At 45.3% G+C, this 18,967-nt stretch overlaps 1 protein-coding gene across 1 annotated transcript in view; it reads left to right on the plus strand.

Annotated features, from left to right (window-relative positions):
- The first annotated feature begins 8,275 nt into the window (after nt 1–8,275).
- Yipf1 (Yip1 domain family member 1) overlaps nt 8,276–18,967 on the plus strand; it is a 28,290-nt gene continuing 17,598 nt past the window's right edge. The window contains exons 1-4 of the mRNA XM_051188379.1: nt 8,276–8,355; nt 10,399–10,562; nt 18,260–18,340; nt 18,549–18,636. Of these exons, the coding sequence (XP_051044336.1) occupies nt 8,325–8,355; nt 10,399–10,562; nt 18,260–18,340; nt 18,549–18,636 (364 nt within the window). The 5' untranslated portion in view covers nt 8,276–8,324. The remainder of the gene's footprint in view (nt 8,356–10,398; nt 10,563–18,259; nt 18,341–18,548; nt 18,637–18,967) is intronic.

Raw genomic sequence — 18,967 nt, forward strand, 5'->3', positions numbered from 1 at the left:
AGGAGGAGGAGGAAAGGAAGGAAGGGAAAGAAAAAAAAAAAAAAACCAGTCTCTTGCAAATGACTAGATTTCAATGTTAGCTACCTTTTACTATTTTTGGAATCATCCCTCAGAAACAAAGGAGAAATGACGAATTCCTCAGGCAAACAAATAGTGAGAGAATTTGTTGCCCATGATTTATATTTTACGTGTATGAGTGTTTTGCTCGAATGTATATCAGTGCACCACATGCATACCTGGTACCTGAGGAGGTCAGAAGAGAGTGTAGAATCTTCTAGAACTGGAGTTTTGGATGGGTGACATGTGGATGCTGGGAGTAGAACCCAGGTCCCCTGCAAGAACAACAAATGTTCTTAGCCACTTAGCCACCTCTCCAGCCCGTGTGTGTGTGTGTGTGTGTGTGTGTGTGTGTGTGTGTGTGTATGTGTAATGTAAAGGATGGCTGGGATTATGACCCAATGATAGCATGCTAGCCAGGCATATACAAACCCTGGGTTGTATGCCCAGAACTACAAAATAAAATAAAACAAGTAAAATTGGTCTCTTTCAATAATGAAAATTAGCTTTGTTAGTGACACTTATAATGTGTGGCTGAATATTTCTGGAGACAGAGCCCTCAGGAGAGGATGTGGCTTGGAACCCCCCCCCCCAAGTCCTTAATTCCATGTAGCCAGAATCATAGTTTGTAGCCTTTTCTGGTTGCCTTGTTTTACTTAGTACTACTCATACTGATAGCTGATGTTTTTTCAAAGTGGTGAATAATTCCCCAGTGACTGGCTATACCAAACTTGATCCCATTACCAACTGGGGAACATTTAGTTGCTCCTAAGGTCATAGACAAAGCAGATACATCATATGCAGATGGAGACAGCTTGTCGACTCATTTGGACCACCACTGGGTGAGACTGATGTATTGTTAGTAGAGTGTGCTTGGTCTTATAAATAAGTGCCCCACTGTCTTACAATGAACGTATCAGGGATAGTTTACATGCTCCCAGCAATGAGCAAGATTCCATATCTGTTGTTTCAAACCTTTGTCAATGTTTGATGTCAGTATTTTGGGTTTTTGCTATTTTAGTATCTGTGTACCAGCTTCCCTTTCATTACAGTTTGCAATTCTCTGATGACAATTAGTAAATTAATAATAGATAAAATTATACTCTGATAAACTCACTGCAAGTCAAAGATGCCAAAAGTTGAAAATGTTTCAGGGCACCATGGCACATGCATTTAATCCCAGCACTCAGAAAGCTGAGGTAGGCAGATCTCTGAGTTCATGTTGAGCCTGGTCTACAGAACAAATATCAGGATAGCAAAGGCTACACAGAGAAACCCTGTCTCAAAACAAACAAAAAGTTGAAAATGCATTTAATACAATCAATCTATCAAACACAATAGTAATGTATTGCTTCAAAATTAAATTACATTTATATGTGGGGAGAGCAGGGGTTGTGCATCCTGTGACACACATATAGAAGTCAGAGAACAACTTCAGTAGTCACTTCTCTCCTTTTACCATGTGTGTCCCAGGGATTGAACGCAGGTGCTTGGTGGCAAACTCCTTTACCCACATGTACACCTTGGCACCACAGTAAAGTTAAAACCTCCGAGTGGAGCATTGAAAGTTCGGCAACATTTTTACTCTTGGATGAGGTACCAACACCACTTTTGATTTTTATTTGTGGTACTGGTCTTGTGCATCCTGGGTGATGCCCCATCTCCCGCCACTGAGCTATACCCACAGCCCCATCTTCTGCCCATTTTGAAGTCAGGTGTCTGTTTTCTTGTTAAATCTTAAGAGTTCTTTGAATATTTTGCTTAAGATTCTTTTTCAGATATGTGATTGTTTTTCATTTGTTTGTGTTTTTGAGGCAGTCTCCCTTTGTAGCCCAGACTGGACTCCCTACCTTTGCTCCCCAAGTGCTGGTATTATAGGGGTGTGCACTATACCTAGAAATTACTATATCTTTATAATAAATCTTAAAGTTGAATGTTAGTTCTCTGATTTTGTTCTTCTTAATTATTATTGTGACTATTCTGAGATCTTTTTTTCTGCTCCGTATAAACCCTAGAATCAATTTGTGGATACTGTATCAGCAACATAACTTCCTGGATGTAGCTCTGGGTTGTATTGAATCTATAGGTCAACTTGAAAAGAATGAAAATCAATCTTGTTCATATGTCTTTAGATTTATACTGTTTTACTTTTTGCATGCTAATATAAATGGTATTGTGCTTTAAATGTCATCATTCAGCTATTTACTGGTCTTAATTGTCAGTTGACAGAATTTGGGATCACCTGGGGGATGGGCCTCTAGGTTTTCCTGTTGGAGGGTCTTGCTTGCATTAAATGAAATGGGAAGACCCGCCCACTGTGGGTGGCCCCATTCCCTAGCTGGGATCCTGGACTGCAAATAGAGAAAGGGAACTGAGCAAAAGCATGTGTCCACCCTTTCTTCCTTCTTAGCTATGGTTATAGTGTGACCAGCTGCCTCAAGTCCCTGCTGCCATGACTTCCTTATCATGATGGGCTGTAAGCCTGACCTGTGAGCCAAAGTAAACCCTTTAGCCTGTAAATTTGCATTGTGTCAGGTATTTTGTCACAGCAATGATGTAAGTAACACACACACACACACACACACACACACACACGGTTATTCCCCAATCCATGTGTGTGTGTGTGTGTATGTGTGTGTGATCAAGTGCATTGCTGCCATTATTGTTTTGAGTAAAAAAAAAATCAAACATTTTACTTTACTCATGCCTTTCTCTAGTGTTGTTTTCTTTATATAAAGCTAAGTTTCTTGCTGATATCATTCTCCTTCTCTATTAAAAAGTTCTGACATTTCTTTCAATATAAATCATGGGCAACAAATTCTCTCACTATTTGTTTGCCTGAGGAATTCGTTATTTCTCCTTTGTTTCTGAGGGATGATTCCTTTTGGCTACACCTGTTTTCTTCCGAAGGTGTCAGTATGTCACTGCTGTGTGTGAACTGTTTTCTTGCTTCTTTAAATATCTTTACTTTGGATTGTGCCTGTGACATAGGTGGTGATGATAGTGGCAGGGTGGGTGCGTGGGCGGTGGGTAGGGGCCACATGCTACCTGTGCATTTGCAGGTCAGAGGATGCCTGTTGGGGACAGTGTTCTTCTTCTACCATGCGGGTCCTCAGGTTGTCAGGCTTCATGGCAAGCACTGAGCCATCTCACCAGCACTAAATTTGTCTCTTATTGCATACCATCTTAATAAAGAGAAAGATAATGTTTTCTCATTCAGCATAGAAAAAGATTCATTTATTTGGGGGCTGGAGAGATGGCTCAGAGATAAAGAGCACTGGCTGCTCTTCCAGAGTTCCTGAGTTCAATTCCCAGCAACCACATGGTGGCTCACAACCATCTACACTGAGATCTGGTTCCCTCTTCTGGCCTGTAGGCAGAACACTGTGCACATAATAAATAAACAAATCTTAAAGAAAGAAAAAGAAAAGAAAAAAAGACTCATTTGTTTGATAGCTGGAGAGATGGCACAGAGGTTAGGAGCACTGGCTGTTCTTCCAGAGGTTCTGAGTTCAATTCCTTCAACCACATGATGACTCACAACCATCTGTTTGGGGATCTGATACCCTCTTTTAGCATAGAGCATCATATACATTAAATAATAAATCTTAAAAATGTATTTTAAAAATTTTATTTGTCCTATTTTAAAATGAAAATCTTAAGTTAGGCAGTATCTACATACCTTAAATCCCAATACCTCAGAGACTAAGCTAGGATTTTGAGTTTATTAAGGCCATCTTGGGCCAGTCAGTATCTTACTGACCTTTGTTCATCAATACCTTAAGAAAACTAAAGTCAAGACAAAGCTTCATTAACTAGAAAACTAATCTCAAAACCCTAAGTAACTTAGGTTAATTAGTTATTTAATACATTTAATAAAACTATACATAGAGGCCGAGGAAATGGCCCTGCTGGGAAAGTGTTGCCTTGGAAATATAGAGCACCGCAGTTTGATCCCCAGAGCCCACATAAAGATACCAGGTGTGGTGGAGGACTCTTCTAATTCCAGCATTGCAGGCAGAAACAACCAGTTGACCTTCTTTCCTTTTTAGCCCAAGACCCAGCAAGACAGCATCTCTCCAGCCATCCCAAACCAAAAAAGACCTCAAAACTCCAAGTCTGTCCCTACTCCTTCCTGTGCATCTCTTTTGTCTGGAGCTCTTTGTGGGGCTGCAATCAGAACCAGCAGAGCGGCCCTGGGTCCATACCTGAGTGGGGAAGTGTGGATAAGGAAGAGAAGTTTGTACCTGAGTGGGGAAGTGTGGAAAAGGGAAAGACTATGTATAGACGATAAAGAAAAGACAGAGACACAGGAGGGCAGATCAGTCAGTACTGAAATGCCATGAGTTTATTTTTCACCACTGTTATATACCTTATCCAAAAAGGGGAACACAGTATCATGTATATAGAGCAAGCAGACTTTTCTTCCTCACTTATTCTAAGGGTTCAGTAACCACACCTTAGCTCCAACTTCTTGTTCCCTAGCCTTGAGGATCAGGAGTAGCCACACTTAGATTCAGGTCTGTTGTTATTTAGAATAAGACAGCCAAACACCCTACTGTAGCCACACTTCTGACCTTTAGGTCTTATGACTTGCTGAGGACAGTTTTGAACTCTCTGTCCTTGTGCCAAGATGGAGTGCAGCCATCTTTATGAGCACCCAAAGTCTCTATCTGTCTTCCTGGCTCCTCTATACTCTTTATGGCTAATTCCTGTCAGCTAGTTGCTGGCTCCACCTTCTGACTCAAGGTTGATTTTATTAACACAGTCTTGGGTTGCAAAGTGTGATCAAATACCCTGCAACACCCTGTGGCTTACAGAACTGTGAACACTACATATTTCAAACAGAGCCCTTTATAATTGATAAGCCATTTGTTTAATACCCTGTACTTTGTGATGGAGGACAGTGTTGCCATCACTTTGGTTTCTTCAAATGTGCCTTAGCTGTATCTTCAACAAATTATTATACAATTCTGCTAGGCTGGCTACCTCTGTGACCAAGGTCAAATGTCCCTGTTGCAAGTTCTTCCCATTAGCTTGGTCCCTTGGTCTGAAACAAAGATGAACAAATTACTATTTGTCATGCTTTGAATCTGAAATACCCCCGGAGGCTTGCAGGCTGAAGGCTTGGTTTCTAGCTCATAGGCTCTATGGGAGTGAGCAGATCATGAGGGCTCTGGCTCTATCAGCAGAGTCATGCATGGATGGATCATAATTAGATGGCATTATTGAGAAGTGGGGGAGACCTCAGAGGAGAGGTGAGAGGAAGCAGACTTCCCCTCAAGAGCATCTTGTTTCTTCCTGTCTGTTCCCTCCTGCTTCCTGGATGCCACGCGATGAGTAGCTGCTGCCACATTCTCCTGCCACTATGATATTTTGCTTTGTCTTAGCCTCAAAGGAATAGATCCAGATCACCTTAGGCTGAAACCTGTGAAAACATGAGCCCACACAAAGCTTTTCCCTTTAAAATGACTATTCTTGGGTATTTGTGGCAACAAGAAATTGCTTGGAACTCTGTTACAGTATGCATTAGCTGGAGGAGCTTTCTTCCTTGGGCGATAGGAAGAATTGTTTCTGTCTCTCTGGAAGACCTGGGGGGAACCCGGGAGTAAGGGTTAGTCAGGTGTGTCTGGCTTTCCCACCCAGTCATCCACATCCAATGTTTAGGTTTCCCCTTTTCCCGTCCACGCTGGGACTCTGATAGAAGTGACTAAGAGACAGTGCACTCAATACTCTTTGACACTTGGCCATCCTAGCAATAAACTGATTTCCAGGCAATTTTGCTTAAAAAAAAAAAAAAAAAAAAAAAAAGTTGCAGAACAAGTCTCCTTCAAAGCTTCCACAGAGACTCTGCAGTGTCCTTAAATGGCAGCTGGCTGGCTGGCCCTTGTTTCTCAAGGTTTCCAATGAAGTTAAGAAAAGCTAGTCTTTGAGCTAAGCATGGTATTACATGCCTTTAATCCCAGCACTTGGATGGCAGAGGCACCTGGTTCTCTGTGAGTTGAAGGCTAGCCTGGTCTACAAAGTGAGTTCCAGGACAGCCAGGGCCACACACAGAAACCCTATTTCAAAAAAAATTTAAAAAGTTCCCCTTCATATGAATTATAGTGACTAAGGTGTTATTACATCAGACTGCTTTCCAGTTTAAAAAAAAAAAACAAAACCCCATATCATTATCAGCAATAACAAGCAAGATGTGTTAGAAGTCAAATGGGAAGTACCCTGTGTGGTGAGGCTAAAAACACTGGTCTCCTTATGTGGGTTGTGAGTCAAGTGTCAGGCAGCAAGAACTATCTATAGACTCTTTCAGTCTGTGTTAGCGCTGTGAAAAATTAACTGTGCTACTGCCCTTGGCCGGCACTGGCCACCCACAGAATAGAATCATTCCAGGTCTCTGTTCTCCAAGTGTTCACAGGCCAGCAAAGATGAGCAAACAGTGGCAATTCAGGTGTTGCCTGGGCAGAGCGAAGCCCAGGGGATTAGTACAGGAGGAGGAGGCGGTCCCCAAAGTCTGGAGGACCTCCTAGACATCATCCAGGCCCAGGCTGGAGACTGGCCACAAGGCTGCTTGCCAGACCTCTCCAGTGTTGCTGAGCCCTGATGTTTTCGAGGTGGCTGTCAGACACCTGGGTGGCACAGCTGAGGGGGTCATCCCTAGCCATCGCCCACGTGAACAGTCAGGAGGACGCCTTTTATTCACAAGCCAGACCGCTATGGACCCTTCGTTGCTGGTTAAATTTTCCAGAGAAACCTGCAATTGGTCATCTATGTTTTTTTCTTATCTCGATTATTTTTCATTGCCTATTTTAGATTTACATAAGAAAAAGGTAAAAATAAGGAGTAAAACACTCTTGACTACTGAGAATTCGCCCTACTTGTGCCTGTCTCTTTAAGTCCTACGAGATGGGCGGGACCCGGCTCTGCGCTCAGAAGTCTTCCAGGGCTGCGCTTGCTTTAAGAGAGGGGGCGGTGCTCCGCCCGGAGGAGGCGGAGAAACCCTCTGCCTCCCCCGGATCTCCGGCTTCCGGGAACCCTGCTGGAAGGTGGCTAGTGCTGAGCATCCCAGGCCCCAACCTTCCCTGGACAGCTGGACCCTCTCCCTGCGAGGTGAGGCCGTCGGGGCTTCTGGGCCAGTTAGGGAATCTCCTGCCCGCCCGGGCTACTGCTGCTCAGCAACACCCCACACACACACTCTGCGCCCCAATAAAACCAGCCTGCGCATCCCCTGGTCCCGGACTGCAGGGTCGCCAGCCTACACTCTAGCTCTTCTAATTGCCTGGCTCTGCGCCTTATACGCACTGTCGTTATAGAGTGGTCTAGACAGCATCATGAACCCATTTTACAGATGAGGAAAGCTGAGGCCTCGAGGAGCTCACACACAGCAGAGAAGCAACAGAATCGGGACTCAAACCCAGGTCTGTCTGACCCCAGCATATGCTCTGGGACCTAAAACCAGCCACATTTGAGTGCCTTCCCCATCACCACTCGCAAATCTTGGGCTCCTCTTCCACTTGCTTACATCTCCGGGCTTCATCTGGCCCCTAAACACTCACACAGTGAGTGACCCCTGCAGCCAATCTCTTGTTGATATGGGACCTCTTGTAACTCATACTGTTCTCACCAAGTTGTGTAGGATAACCTTAAACTTCCTGATCCCCCTGCCTCCATCTCCTAAATGCTGGGATTACAGGCAAACACCAGATTTTGCAGGTCCTGGGTATTGAACCCAGGACTTCCAGTATGCTAGGCAATCACTCTCTCAAATGAGCTACAACCCCAGTACTCAGTTCCTTTATAACAGTTTTAATAATGTCTGATGCTTAGATGTGATCCTTATGTAAACTATCAATCCCACTGAAAATAGGCAAGGGAAAGCTTTTGTGACAGGGGAGATTGCTTAGCGGGTAAAGGCGACTGTCACCAAAGGTGGTCAGAGACTCATTCTGAGACCCACATGGTGGAAGGAAAAAACAGACTCCCGTCTACACTCAGGATAAAGAAATGTACATACATTAAAACAAATTTTAAGACAGGGTCTCACTCTATAGACCAGGCTGGCCTTAAACTCACAGAGATCTGCCTGTCTTTGCCTCCGATTGCTGGGGGTTAAAGGTGTGTGCCAGCCACTGTGGCTGGCTATAAACTTTTCTTTTACTATGATTTTATTTTTTTTACAGATTGTTCTGTTTCCCTAAGCTCATTTATTTCTTCCTTTTAGACCCCAGACAGTTTTCTTCCTCCTCCTTGGGGAAGGAGCCTCTGACTGAATGGCAGCTGCAGATGACTTGCAGTTTGAAGGTATGGCAGGCAGTTGGGTGCCCACCTTTCTCTTACAATCCTAGCTTCCGCAGTCACAGCAGAGAATTTCATTACTGAGGGATAGGCTAAAGGGTTTTATTTCAAGCATCATGGTAAGAGACCTGGCCACACCTGGGTCTTTCTAGTATGGCCACACCAGCTGCTTATTTTTCTCACAGCTGTCTTCTGATTGGCAGCAGGCGGCAGGAATGGACACGGCGGTTGCCTTGTATTTCTAAGCACTTCCTGTGTGGACACCGTTGTAAATTCTTTACAAGTGACAGCTTACGTCATCCTCCTCATATCAAGTTTATAAAGCAATCGTTCTTGGTTTTTTTTTTTTTTTTTTGTAAGGAGACTGAGGCACAGAAGGATCAAACTATCCACCTAAGAGTCATACAGCTAATAAATCATACAGCCAGGACTTGAACCTGGGCAGTGTGACATCACAGAATCTCCACTGTCTGAGGAGGATTTGATCATAATACTCTGTCTCGTATTTGACCACCCATAAGAGCACTTGCTGCTCTTCCAGAGGACCTGAGTTGGGGTCCCAGCATCCGTCCACATCATGTGGCTCCCAGCTGCCTGTAAATCCGGTTCCAGGAGACTTGATGCCCCTTCTGATGGCCACAGGCCATCAGGTACACAGGTGGCGTGCACTCACCTGGACACACACACATGCACATAAATAACAATAAATCAAGTCTGATTGTTCCTCAGCCCCCTCACCATCCCATCAGGCTCAAGGTACAAGGTCACCCTTGGCCCTGGGTGTCTATAGCCCTGCTTTGCTCGGGCTCCTTGCTTCCCATCTCACTGGGAGTAGAAGCTTGGGAAACCAGGCTCCACTCACTGCCTCAGATCTTCCGTTGTCCTTTCTTAGCTCATGTCCTTTCCCACTCTTCCCCTGCCACACTGAGCGTGTGACCTAATAGAGCCCCAGCGTAGGGCTTTCGAGCTGTTTTCTCCTGGAAGCAGTCTTCCAGAGAGTTCGCACACACTGTTCCTCTTTGCTTGCGTCAGCTCTTGCTTCATTGAAAGAGCCCTTCATTGGCCTGCCGTCTAGACGTACAGCGCAAGGAAGTATGAGTATCGTGAGCAGCATTTGCAAAGCCCCTGCGGAGGGAGGAAGAATTTTTTATTTTTTATTTTTCCTCTCTCCAGAGGGCTTGTGTCCAGATCACAGATGGGCGGCGGAGGTTGTTAGCCGAGGTGACTTGAGAGGGGGCAGGCAATGATGAACATGAAGCTGTGAAGATGGTGTGAAGGACTTGGGCTTCAGAATAGAGCATGTGGCGCCGAGGGTGGCTTGGGAGGCTTCCCTGAGGATGAGTGGTAGATGACAAGGTGGCGCTCAGGGGCCTTCTGGCAGAAGTCACTTTACCAGCAAAAGATGGGAATGCAAGAGCTTCAGCCAGGCCAGGGTGCAGAGGCAGAACACATGACTGTCAGAAATCACACCACCCCAGCCTTGCTCAAGGGGCTGAGGGTGACCAAAGTATGCAGTACAGAGGAGGGTATGTGGGTCGTTGTGGCTGGGACGCGTACCTTACACTCCAGACGGTGCCATCTGCTGTCCTTCCAGAATGCACACACTTCCTTGTCTACCCCTGGGTCCTTCTCACTCTGTAGAACAGGGTGGCCTCGAACTCACAGAGATCCGCCTGTCTCTTCCACTTTGCTTTTGGTTTCTATGGTGATTATATAGGACTAAACTTGAGTCAGAGATGTTCAGATAGATCAGGTACCCTACTTTAGATAATACTCCTCACTCCCCTTCTTCACTGTTTTGTGTGCTCAGGAGGATCTTGAATGAAACCCTGCAGCTGCGGCCTCCCTAGTGCTGAGATTGCTTTCAACGCCTCTTGTCATAGAAGAGGGTCATATCAGCGCTGTGGGCTGCAAGCTGGGTTCTTAGGCATGCTGGTCATGTGCTCTACCACCGAGTTCCTCCCCAGCACCAGGGCAGGGGTGGAGGTTCAGGGGGTGGAAAGCAAGTGTGGAACGGTCTCCAAGCCTTTGTGATTTGCTTGGTTTCAGAATTTGGCGATGGAGCCACTTTGCTAGCAGCAAACCCAGATGCTACCACAATAAACATCGAGGACACTGGTGAGACTTCCAAACACCAACCCAGACCCCGAGGAAGCTCGGGGAGAGAAGAGGATGAGGAGCTGCTGGGAAACAACGACTCTGACGAGACTGAGGTTTGAACTTGCGTTTTACCTTTCTCAGGTCTTAGAGTCCATGCATTTACTCATTATTGGTTGTGTGCCTGGTACAGGGCCAGGCAGTGGTGACACACAGGTGTAGGACCCGTGGCATCACTTTGTGGGGGAAACAGGCAGGTAAACAGACCATCCTTCATGGGAAGTGCCTGTGGGTGTATGCAGGGGAGCAGAGGGAGGGATTTCTGGCATCAGTGGCACCTCGATAAGTCTAATGGAAGGAAGGTGTCGAGGGGAAGAAATGGGCAAGGGTGATGGAGGCAAAGGGAAGGGCGTTAGCAAAGCCACTGAGTATGAAAAGAGCATGGCGTAGGCAGGAACAGCCTGGGTCTCCTGCATTGCAGTAAGGCTGGAGGGAAGACTACAGATAGATGGATGAGGGCCTTCACAGTGAGTTTTGTTGTTGAGTCCCCACAGCAGAGTTTAGTTCATTCTCATACATTCTGGAAATCGTCAGGAGCCAGTGGACCATTTAAATCACGTATCTTGATGAGTTTGAAGATAATTTAGATTTGGTTGCCTTAAATATAAGTTGGCAGAAGACAGACCAGAGTGCAGAAGACCACACAGAGCCAAGCAAAAGGGTCTTGGCCAGCAATGGGAGCAGACTCCAACTCCGCAGGACTTGTGAAATGGTGTAGGTGAAGGAGAGAGCAGGTGGCTGCAGAGATGTGGAGGCCCCCATTGGATCAGGTGGTGTATAAATCCAGTGGGTCTGTACCATGGCCACACAGTTGGGGTGTGTGAGGGAATGGTATTCCTTCAGTATTCTACACCCTGAGATGCCCACAGTCCATGAGAGGAACACTTGCTCAGTGTGTAGCAGAGGCTTCAATGTGCATCTCTTGGATACCGTCACCAGCTACATGAGTCCTTTGTCACAAGCAGGATAGAAATCAGACACTGACTAACCCTGTGGTGAAGGGAAGGTGAATCTATTACAGAAGACTCCCAGAAGACTGCAGAGCACTGGGATTGCAGAGGGGACAGCAGGCCAGGGGGAGGGGCCAGGAGCAAGGCAGGGAGGGAAGGTGTTGAATGTCTTGTGTTCTGTAGGGAAGGACAGAAACTCAGTGCAGACACGCAGCTCTGTTCATGGCTCAGTACGGGCTTGTGTATGCATCACAGCTCCTGCTGTAGTGAAGCTCAGAGAAGCCTGCCTGGTTCTATGTACCCGAAGTCAAGGCACTCTGGAGGATGAGTAAGGATGATTGGGAGTTCAAGGCCAGTCTGGGCTCATAGCGAGACTCTATCCCAAATAAAAACAAAACCAGAACAGTCTTAGGACAGTCCTGTCCTTGGTCAGAATGACAGGGATGTGAGTAGTCACTGGTGTTAACCAGCTTGCCCATAGCTTCCTGTCATGTTCATTTGCTTGCTTGCAGGCTGCTTGGGCTTCCCTGTCTGACTTCTCAGAGGTGTTCATCTCTAATAAGGACCCCAGAGCAGACCTTGGCCTCTGGTCCCTGTTGTTGGAATGGGCTGAACCAAGCCCTTGAATGTTAATTTTAGGTGGGATCTTTGTAACCTAGAAAAACAAATTCAGCCAAAATGTTTACCGAGGCCAGGGCTGAAGGTGGGTTACTAACAAAAGTAGAGCCATGAAAGGGCCAGCCTAAGTGGTTTGGAGCCAAGTTAGAGGAACAGTGCAGTTTTCACTGCTGACTAAGTGGCCTTTGGGTGTGTGAAATAGTACCTGGAAAGAACCAAATAGTCTAGAGAGAGAAGGCTCAGCAGTTAAGAGTACTGGTTGCTCTGCAAGAGGACTAGAGTTTGGTTCCCAGCACCTCTATCAGGGGACCCCAAACTACCTATAACTACAACGCCAGGAGATCCAACACCACCTTCTGGTCTCTGTGGGTACCTGCATGCATGCATGTGAACACACAGAAAAATACACATAAATAAAATGAAAATTAAAAAAAAAATCTGTAAAAAGTTAATTTAAAAAGGGGGGAGGCATGTAGGGGGAGGGGATCCAGATATTTAGTACAGAAAAGAATTCTGCTGGACAGGAGGTCAAGTGGAGATATTTTTGCTTTTGTGTGACCGGTGACCATCAACCATCAAATAGCATAGCATGTAGGAATAGCATCTATTATGGGCACAGGCCCTGAGATCTGGACTCTACTCTGTAGACCTAAAGACTCCAGATAATTCAAATGTAGGACTGTAGGAGACAACAGCAAGTTAGCTTATGTAGTTGAAAATATACATATCAAAATAACACAGTAGCAGCTGGGTGTGATGGTGCAGACCATTAATCCCAGCACTCAGGAGGCAGAGGCAGGCCTCTTGTGAGTTCGAGGCCAGCCTAGTCTACAAAGTGAGTTCCAGGGCAGCCAGAGCTACACAGAGAAGCTCTGTCTCAAAAAGCAAGCAAACAAACAGATGGTGATTTGCTAAGAAGAGCTGGTAGTCCATTTGTGGAAGAGCCAGTGGAATTGGGAATCTGTGCCTTCCTTGGTTAAAGTCACAAAGGAGCCACTAGAGACTAATGAATCAGTCAGCCTTTTCCATGTGTTCTTTTTGAGCAGATCCAATAGGAAGTAGCTGACATAACTCTCAGAGTCCATTTTGTTTGATTTAATTTTATTTTACTTTTTTGAGACAGGGTCTCAGGTTGGCCTGTAACTCAGAGATTGGCCTGCCTCTGAGTGCTGGGATTAAAGATGTGTGCCATCATGGCCAGCAATCAGTCCCTATTAGATTTGCTTTTGTTCTCACCGATTTAAAATCTTACTAAGTTTTCCATTCTTTGGCTGTGCTTTCCTCTGTTTAAGCCTGAGAAGGTGGCCCAAAATACACCCCTTTTCCCCTCTCTAATGTTAAGGTTAGTTGAGGTTCCTCGGGCGTTGTTTAAGGCCTTGTGAGAAGACCCTTGGCTCCGTTAATCTTCGTCGTCTGTGGACCATTCTGCTGGGACGTATCAGAGTCTCACAGCCTTGGGGTTTTATTTTTGAAGCATGGGGATCATTCCCTTTCCATTGAGCCTCCTCTTTGCAGAATGGGTCCTGGTTAGAGGCCAGCCTCAGACAGCAGCAACCTCTCTGACAGAGAGCACTGGTATCTTGCTGGGGCTGCTGACCCCTTCTGGAGGGAGCCCCTTGCCCTCTGGGTATTGTCTGACTTGAAGGGCCAAGCATGACAATTGGCTTTTCAAAGACACCTCCTGACCACCCCACCCCCACCCCCTCACGTCCCCTGGCAGTGCTTCTAAGTTTCAGCTGTTGAACACTTGGGTCAGTTCCTCCAGTCTAGAAGGGGAGGAATGGGTTTTAGTTTTAATTTTTAGAATTTCTATAGATACGGGAGACATCTTGAGCTATAAAGAGCAACCAGGTGGCTGCTCCCTTCAAGACTGTTAAAACTGCCACAACCGATGTCTCCTTTTGGGTAGGATTTGTCTGGTTTGGTTTGGTTTTTGAGACAGGGCCTTGGCTATGTGGCCCTGAGTGGTTTGGAACTCACAGTGCAGACCAGGTTAGCTTTGAATTTGCTGTGATCCTTCAGCGTGATGGTAGCATATGCCTGTGTCTCTGTACCCAGCTGACAGGATTTTAATTGGGCTTACTTTTGTTCAGTTGGGGCCATCGCACCATAAAGCAGGGCCAGAAGTGGAGACATAGTCCAGCCAATTCATGTCCCTGAGAGGACCCTTAAAGTGTTCACATTGTCCTCCTTTAATTAATTAGACTCTCATCTTCATCATTATTGTGACTATTATTATTTTGGGTTTTCTGAGACAGGGATTCTCTGTGTAGCCCTGGCTGTCCTAGAACTCACTCTGTAGACCAGGCTGTTCTTGAACTCACAGAGATCCACCTGCCTCTGCCTTCTCAGTGCTGGGATTAAGACTCTCATTGATTATTATTATTATTTTTTTTAAATACGTTGTTTTCTCCAGGCCTGCCAGGGTGGCTCTGTGGGGAAGGTCCTCCTACACAAGCCAGGTCACCTAAGGATGATCTCCCAAACCTGTGTAGAGCTGGGAGGAGAAGAGAGAAGCAACCCCACTAATGTCCTCTGACCTCCCTGTACCCTTCCTGCACAAAAGAAATGAATAAGTGCAACAAACTTGTTTTGAGACAGTATCTCATGTAGCTCAGGCTGGCTTTGATCCCACTGAGTACTGAAACTGACCTCACACTTCTGATCTTCCTGCTTCTGCCTTCTACGTTTTAGAATTACCGGCACATGCTGCCGTGCCTGGCCCTGTAATTTACTAAGAGGTTACTTTTGGCAAATTATGAAATATTAAATGACATAAATAATTAAATCATTTCATAGATGGGTATGGTGGGCATATTGTAACCCTGGCACTCTCAGCATTAAAAAGGTATAAGTAGGGGAGTCTGAAGTTCAAGGCCATCCTGGGCTGCATGGCAAGACTGTCTCAAAACAAAACAAAAACAAAAAGAAACTGAAACCCAAAGGAGAGAGGGTAGCTGTTACGCTTTGTTCTCATTTACAGATGGACTCCCTAAGTGACTAACGTCCAATTCTTTCAGTTATCAGGATGCCACTTCCTTCCTGGAGTATCAGGTGTTTGGGCAGGGATAATTATTTTTGCTCGAGGATAAGAGCATGCAGACATGAGCCTGAGCTAGCACTGCTAACAGTTCGGTTTGGGGGACACCTGCGTGGTAACATGCACTTTAAATGCTGCATTTTAGAAGATTCGTATTCTGAGGCGCACAAATACATTAAGTATACAAAGAAGGCAATATTAGTTGGCGTCACACCGCTCAGCTCCTGAGTGCTGGGATTCCAGGCGTGTGTCACCATGCCTGCATTGCACTTACTTTTAGTTTTTTGCGTTTGGTTTTTGAGACCCACCTGGAACTCACAGCCACCCTTGTGCCTTTGCCTCCTGAGTGCTGGGATTGCAGGCATGAGCTACAACACCTGGCTTCGACTTTTGCTTTTGAAGTAAAATTTAGACTCTCTGTCTTGGCAGAATGTTAGGTCCATATATATTAACTGCATTACCCCCTGCCCTTCCTTTTTAAGTAGGCGAAAAACTTTACCAAACTCTTGTCTTAAGCTTTTTTTTTTTTTTCCTTTGTTTTTTGAGACAGGGTTTCTCTGTGTAATAGCCCTGGCTATCCCTGGAACTCCCTCTGTAGACCAGGCTGGCCTCTAACTTAGAGACTTGCCTGACTCTGCCTCCTAAGTGCTAGGGTTAAAGGCGTGCACCACCACACTCACAGTAAGCTTTCTTATCAGGCCTTTTCAGATTAATTATCTGCATTGAGTGATTTGAATATAAACAAAAACTGAAGAGAACTATAGTATTCAAGAGGTTTGGGCTTTACAATAGATAGTTATTATCAGTGTGTGTGTGTGTGTGTGTGTGTGTGTGTGTGGGTGGGTGGGTGGGTGTGGGTGTGTGTTAACATGCACCACAAGGCCAAGCAAATGTATCGGCTCCCCAGGAACTGGAGTTACAGGTGGCCGTGAACCACCCAATATGGATACTGGGAATGGAACTCTGGTCCTTGGGAAGAGCAGCAAGCACTCTTTACTTCTGAGCCATTTCTGCTGCCCCTTAGAGCTAGATTTTTAAGTGCAGTCGTAATAAAAACTAGCAGCTCCTGGTGACCTCTTTGCTGTTTAGTTTGCTCCTTATGAAGGACCTTCCTTCTCTCTACCCTCTCCGGTAGCAGATGGCGCTTTCCCTCTGCAGCTGCCTGGCTGATGATGACAGGTCATGACCGTCACCTGCTTTGTCTCAGCACGTATGCTGCCTGAGACATGTCTGCTCTTCCTGGGTTGTTGAAGTAGGTTGCCCTCCAGGTCTGTAAAGGCTCCCCTTCTCAGCACTGTAGATAATCTTACCTTTAACATCCGTCAGAAGAACTGGAGTCTTCCTCACCCCTGCAGCTGTCCACGCCACCTCCTTTCTGCTTTAGTTCCCTTCTGTTGCCGTTCCTGAAGTCTGGCAGTCTTCCTGGCTCCTGATAGTTTCTTCCACTTGTCAGCATGGAAGTGGAGACACAGCGGGCATGAGGGCCGGCACTCAGGGGTTCTGGAAAAATCTGCTCAGATTAGCAACAAATAAGATGGAGCCAAGATCTGGAGCAGATATGAATGACAGAACTGACAAAGAGTATCTTCTATCTGAAATTCGTCTGGATGTACCGAATATAAGTACAGAGATGCATTGACCCTTCTATACATTCAAGGTCTAGATTTAATGTGTATTGCAGAAGCAAGAATACCTGCAGATTAAATCTATGTCAATTTTTGTATATCTGATCTTATATATGCATTTATTGTATTAATTAGTAACCTAAAATAATAGTTGCTTATTTAAGCAGATTTTAGCATACATTGTTTATTTGTGTGTGGGTGTGCATGTCCCACAGTGCATTTGGGGGTCAGAAGACAAGTTGTGGGGAGTAGCAAGTGTTCATAACCTCAAAGCCATCTTTCCGGCCCCCCAAATCTGTTTATTTAAACATGCAGGATAGGTCTTAGTTTTATGTCAATGTATTAAGTTTTTAATCTCAGGAAATAGTTTTCAATAACCTTTAATTTAAAAAAAGTTATTATTATGCCTATGGGTTTTTTCTACCTGTGTATACCTGTTGCCCAAAAAGACCAGGATAGGGTGTCAGATTTCTTGGGACTGGAGTTAAGGATGATTGTGAGCCATTATGTGGATGCTGGGAATCAAACCCAGGTCCTCTGCAAGTACAGTCAGTGCTTATAACTGTTTAGTCATATTTCCAGCCCACAATAACGTTTGAATTAGTGTCAGCCTGATCTCGTGCATAAACTGTTTATACAGCTGCTCACACAGATTACTGTGACTTCCTGGTTTTGTCTTTATTCTTCATTTCAGGGATAATCCTTTACTTTAGGTTACAGCCTAACTTTACCATACAAAATCCTTTCTCAGCCCAAATATTCTCTGTCCTAGTAACTTCTACTGATCATATATTTTAATAAAGATCCAGAAAGAAACCGTTTTAATAGGCCAGTAGACCTGAGCATGAGGAGACCCTCATAGAAAGACAGCAAGAGTCCTTGAGTTTATGTTCAGAGCATTCACTGTTCTTTCAGAGGTGTTGAGTTCAATTCCCAGCACCCACATGGCAGCTCACGCCTGTCTATAACTGTGGTCCCATGGTGTGGTGGTTTGAAGGAAAATGACCTCCAAAGAGTGTTACTATTAGGAATGTGGCCTTGTTGGAGTAGGAGGGTCTTGTTGGAGGAAGTGTGTCACTGTGAAGGTGAGCTTTGAGGTCTCATATGTGCTCAAGCCACACCCAATGAGATAGTTCACTTCCTGTTGCTTGCACCGTGTCTGCCTGCTTGCTGCCATGCCTCACCATGATGGTAATGGACTAATCCTCTGAACTGTAAGCCACCCCAATTAAATGTTTTCCTTTATAAGAGTTGCCATGGTCATGGTGTCTCTTCACAGCAATAGAAACCCTAAGTCACATGGGATCTGATGTCCTCTTCTGGTGTGCAGACATACATGTAGACTATGTATTATGTATGTATACAATATATACACACATATGAGTCTATACTTATATCTGAAATACATATGCATACATATGAAATCTATAAATATATATGTAAATAATAATTAAATGGAAAAGATGAAGAAATTAGGAAGTGTGCTTGGAGCTGACCATGTTTCATTTCACCTCTGACAGTTACTTGCTGGCCAGAAGAAAAGCTCTCCGTTCTGGACATTTGAATACTATCAGACATTCTTTGATGTGGACACTCACCAGGTTTGTGAACCGGCTTCACTCTTTTATTTTCCATAATGGGGACTTGTGTCTCTGAGATGGAGCAGCCGTCATGTGAGAGCCACAGCACTGGAAGTGCTCTTCCTAAAGCACAGAGGCCTGCTGCATATAAAAACATTGTCATAAACATCCCAATAACCAACTAAGGAAAGCTGACCCTCGGCGGAATTACTGCTGTGTTGCCTTGCAGGTCTTTGACAGAATAAAAGGGTCTCTACTGCCCGTGCCTGGGAAGAACTTCGTGAGGCTGTATGTCCGCAGCAACCCAGATCTCTATGGTATGTACAGTGCCCTTGCTTCCCTGCTGCATCCCATTAAGCCTGGTACGTGTGGGGGTTGCCTGGAAGGTTAGAGAATTGCACTGTTAGTAGCGTGTACAGTGGTTTTATTTGACTCTCTGATATCTAGTATCAGGCTGCAGAGAATTTGGTGGGGAATGGAATTTCATGGCACATGAATGCTGCAGCTGCAATTATTAGTCACCCTTTACAGGTTGCGGGTGACTGGTGTGGGCTTGAGGCGGATGAAGCTTCCTGAGTGCTGCTGGTTTTCCCTTGTGGAGGGTTTGGAGGGGGAGGGTGGAGTAGGATCTGACTAGACTCCAAGGGG

The sequence above is a fragment of the Phodopus roborovskii genome, unplaced genomic scaffold, assembly GCF_943737965.1.
Source record: "Phodopus roborovskii unplaced genomic scaffold, PHOROB, whole genome shotgun sequence".
NCBI classification, from domain to species: Eukaryota; Metazoa; Chordata; class Mammalia; order Rodentia; family Cricetidae; genus Phodopus; species Phodopus roborovskii.